Raw genomic sequence first — 4,669 nt, 5'->3', positions numbered from 1 at the left:
TACAGTGGATCCTTTTCTGATCCGAATCTTAATGACAGCCATATTCTATGATCCTCGCAGTTCAAAATGTGAATATAGTAACAAGGTCACATTTTTTTACATTCATGTACACGTGTATAAGACTGGTACTGTGATTTTAAGGTAAATTGTAAATTAAATTTTAGACACGGTCTATTATCATCTTTTAAGCACTTATATTATTATTTGACGTAGAAATACTTCTTATGATAAATACATTTCTATCATGATCCTACCATCTTGAATATGTCAAACACTTTAGAAGTTTTCAGTGCTGTTTGAACTTAGAGCAACTTGATCTTCTTAAAGTCACGAAAGCAATTTGACACGTTACTTGTGGAGATTTCTTGTGGAAGATATTTGTAGTATTAAATGACCTCTACCACAGATCACATAGCTGATCTCAATGTTAACCAAATTTGGCATTAATAAGCTTTTCACTAGAAGGGGATTTTAACCCAATTTGGCGTTAATAAACTTTTCACTACAAGAGGATTTTAACCTGATTTGGCATTAATAATAAGCCTTCCACTAGAAGGGATCGCATCAAACGCTTTTTCATTTATCCTCATGTCAGTGGAAACATCCGTCAGATAATTTAATAAAAACGTTTAGATTTTTATTAACACCAAGTCCTTAAAAGTTGAGATAACATAGAGAATATATGTTTTACATTAACTATTAACTAAAGCACACCTAGCTTAGCACCTAAAGCATACATAATCATAAGATCAGTTAACAGAATTCTCATCACTGTAAATTTGAGTGCCATTGGGGGCTGTTAAAGCCGTAGGTGATACAAGACCACCCATTATCATGTATGAAGAAGGAGAAGGAGGAAGTTTTGGAGAAAGGTTAAGCATTTCCAAGGCCTGTAGTCTAAGCTCTACAGGGTAGTCAGCAACACACCCAATTCTAGGTCCAGCTCCTGTTGACCATTTACGTGAAAGTTTATGCCCCAATTGATAGGACTTTGAGGCCTTCTTGGAATTGATTCTTTGCAATATTGCTGTCTTGGGTACCTCAGCCCTTGGGCTCTGAAGACCACCTGATAGAGTCCTTTTATAACTACCAACAGATCCAGGTCGAGGTTCTTCATTATTTGATGATAGGGTGTTCTCAGATTCCTCAGAAATTCCAAGGTCAGGTACATTTGTATTGGTAGAATCTTCAGATGCTGTTGTGAAAGTTTCACTAGGCTTTCCATCGTCGTAAGCATCAGTGTCATCCTTTGAATTGCGTATCTGAAACAAGGAATCAGAGTCATTCAATAAAAATGCATGTGAGTATTACCGTGTTTTCCAATTAATTATTAAACATTCTGGCCATAAATGATCAATGTCTTCCCGAAGAAAAAGCTTTTAAAAAAAAATTATAATAAATCTAGAGTTAATCTATACAGGAATGGCTTGGTGCTAATCAATTACCTCAACTTCATCAAGGTTGACACCATTTTCCTTGAGATATGCTGAGAAGGTGTTGAGTGTGTCATCGGTTGGCCGGTAGTGTCCACTATATGCAGAGATTGACTGAAAAGTCAAAGCCATTGAGAATCAGACATTTGTCAATGCACATACATTGGAATTAGCAAACAGCACAAGATGTCGATGTCTATCAGTGTGATTCCATGCGCATAGCCATATTTGCACCATAAAAAACAAAAAGAAAAAAGATGATAGCAGCGCACTATCACTGAGACTGTGAATGGGACCATCTCATATTCATACAAAAAGTTTCTAATGGCACAAAATTTTGATTAATCATGCAACATATGATGATGCTAATTGTACCTTAAGAATGCCATGCTCAACCTCCAGCCTTCCAGCAGCTAAAGTGGCTCCACCAGCCAAGAATGAAGAATGATGAAATAATCCTTTCTTTTTCTGAAAGGTTATTACAATGTATCGATAATTTTGGACAGAAATGGCGAAGTATCTATACATTACATAAATGAGAAAATTGAAAACTAGAAACAATAACCGATCTTGAATTGTTACCTTGCCAGCATAAAGTTTCTTAGAGGTGCTCATTACAAATATCCACTTGGCATCCTCAGAACCTTCTTTTGTATCAAGAAAATCCCCAGATTGCTTGTGGATGATTCTTCCCTCGCTGACAATGTATTCATGGTGCTCTCTCTCTTGCTAATTTAGAAAATTGTTAACAAAGATCAACAAGTCAGTTTGAAAGTCAATAAAGTCAATGTCAGCTATAATTAACAAAAAAAAAGTAATAAATCCAATCAGTAAGTGCACATACAGGTCCAAGATACTTTATGCATTGTTTTCGGAGTTTCGATCTGGAGCATTGTTCAAGATCAAGATTTTTCCCATTTCCTAAATCCAACCTGTAGAATGAGAAAAAGAAGTTTCAGATACAAAACTACAACTTTGCTCTCTGATCATTCTACCCAGCATCTTTCTCTACACCTTAACCCAAGTTGTAACAAGCTGCAACATTCTTAAAACAAGAGATAGTAAACAAAATTAAAACTCCCCATTTCATCTAACTAATCTGTAATGCTTATTTTTCGAAAGAAGATTATGAAATTTAGCATCCCAATAACAGGGTCAAAAGCAAAGCATATTCATTCCACAATGGAACTATCCAATATCAACAGCATATATGTTACCAATAAAAAATGGTCTTATTTCGATAGTCACACACCCAGTTCAATTATAAGCCCAATTCAGTTAGTCTCACCAATAAAAGAAAGGCTGGCCAGAATCCGTTTTGCACCATTCTTCATAGTAATAATGCAAGTTATGCCCGTAGCGGTGGCGCGGATCAATCTACAGTTGAGATAAGAATCTGTTGGTCAAATCAAACATAACAAGCTAAAAATAAATAAAGAAATAAAAAGGGGTTGAGGAATTGCATGCTCACAGCTTCAATCCAATGCTGAAAAGCCAATTTTTGTGCCTTGGCATCTAAGGACAACCCCTTTCCCACCTGCCAAAAAAAGTTGACTTCAGAATCCAACATCAAAATCGTCCTTTTCCGAGTCAATAATCACAAGCACAATATCTTCCAAACTAAACGTACAAAGATCCGTATAACACGTATAAGTCTACGTACAAAAAAAAAACAAAAAACAAAAAAAACAAAAAAACGAAATTTTAGAGAGAGAGACCTTGGAAGCATTAAGTTTGACCCTACTCCACCGAGACGCAGCACTCTCAGGCAAATTGAAGAACGAAATGGTGCTGTGGTTTAGCCTCGCAAAATCAATCACTTGCCACCTTCACAAATTAACATGTTTTTTCTCAATAATACTTAAAAAGAATTTAATATATTTTTATTATGTTAGAAATCAAAACATACTTTAAATATAATATATTAATAATATTAAATATTTAAATTCTTAATAATAAGTTATTATTTATTAATTTTTTATAACACACATTAAAAAATTACCCTAGTATTTCCATTTTTTATGCTGTATCCAATAGTCAATAAATAATTTTTTATAAAAAATTTATAACATCTAATAAAAAGATCATCACGTGATATAACAATTTATAATATTAAATATTATAATTTTTAATAAACATTTTCCATTTATCTATTATTATCGTGTGTTGTTGGAAAATGTTATTGAAGAAAATTAAAACAAAAAAATCATATTAATAAAATAAACTAGATAGCTAGAGAGAGAGAGTTTCCATGCAGAGAGGACGCACCAGAGTTCCTCGGCAACGACGGCTGAATCAGCCAACCTGCGGCGGGTGCGGTAACTCCGGTACACCTTCTGCACCCTAAGGGCAGCGTTGGTCTGAGGGCACGCGCGTCCTGGAGCGTGGGGCTTGGGTGATTCGTGATTTTGAGTGTTAATTTCGGGTTCTGGAGCATTAAAGGAGTGGGATTGTAGGAGTTGGTCGGGGGAGAGAGGAAAGGTGGAGTCCGGGTATTCGGAGCTCCGAAATTGGGATGCGTGAATGTCAAAAGGGAATGGGGGTTTGGGGTTGGGGTTGGAGTTGGAGTTGACATCGAAAGCAGAGAGGGTGTGGGTGTGGGTGTGGGTGTGGGTGTGAGTCTGAACCTCCATATGTGCAGAATCAAGGGATGGAGAGAGAGAGTGAGAGAGAGAGAGGAGGGGCTTTGTTTTCACCACTGAGTTTGATCGTTGGACTTGTTCTTTAGGAATATGAAGAGGGAAGAGGGAAGAGGGAAGAGAAAGCTCACACATTACGTTGAAGTTAGCAACTTATATATATGGAGTGGGAAGGAGCACAGCCTGTCCATTTCTTTATTATTTTTTTATTTTCTATTTTCTCCTCTTCCTACGCGCTTCATTTGTGCTTCTCCTACCCCTCGCTTCTTCTTCCCGAGAGAGAGAGAGAGAGAGAGACTCGTTTACCGATTGTTAATCAGTACAAGAAGACAACATTAAATAAACACAAGTGCATTTTAAAATTTGCAAATTTAATTGTGTCAAACTTGATTAAGTAAAACTTCTAAGAAAAACGTTCATTTTAAGTCTTTGATCGCATGAACTAAATAATTATATTTAATAAATTATAAAGTGACTATTATTTTTAATAAAATAAAATTAAAAAATATTATTTTTTACAAACAGAAGGAATAATTAAAATTATTCTAAATTTATATTTTTAGCATTAAGTTTAAGTATTTAAACATGCATTTTTAT

General features: G+C 35.4%; 1 protein-coding gene across 1 annotated transcript; it reads right to left on the bottom strand.

The window, feature by feature from the left end:
* Nucleotides 1-656: 656 nt before the first annotated feature.
* LOC113872863 (IQ domain-containing protein IQM3-like) lies at nt 657-4,066 on the bottom strand. Its single transcript, XM_027510717.1, has 10 exons — nt 4,045-4,066; nt 3,702-3,963; nt 3,152-3,260; nt 2,905-2,970; nt 2,722-2,810; nt 2,278-2,365; nt 2,016-2,162; nt 1,809-1,901; nt 1,446-1,547; nt 657-1,262 (listed from the first exon to the last, which is right to left on the bottom strand). The coding sequence occupies exons 1-10, from the start codon at nt 4,064-4,066 to the stop codon at nt 750-752; spliced, it is 1,491 nt and encodes a 496-aa protein (XP_027366518.1). The 3' UTR covers nt 657-749.
* Between the last annotated feature and the right edge of the window lie 603 nt (nt 4,067-4,669).

Source organism: Abrus precatorius, unplaced genomic scaffold (genome assembly GCF_003935025.1).
Source record: "Abrus precatorius isolate BTA unplaced genomic scaffold, Abrus_2018 Scaffold7, whole genome shotgun sequence".
Taxonomy (NCBI): domain Eukaryota; kingdom Viridiplantae; phylum Streptophyta; class Magnoliopsida; order Fabales; family Fabaceae; genus Abrus; species Abrus precatorius.
Note: the sequence above shows the minus strand (reverse complement) of the source record. Positions and strands in the feature narration are given on the sequence as shown.

Coding starts and splice junctions, on each gene's coding strand:
- LOC113872863 (XM_027510717.1), bottom strand. CDS start 4,066: ATGGAGGTTCAGACTCACACCC. Junction 2,811..2,904: donor TTCAGCATTGGATTGAAGCT/GTGAGCATGCAA, acceptor TCTCAACTGTAG/ATTGATCCGCGCCACCGCTA. Junction 1,548..1,808: donor TTGAGCATGGCATTCTTAAG/GTACAATTAGCA, acceptor TTGACTTTTCAG/TCAATCTCTGCATATAGTGG.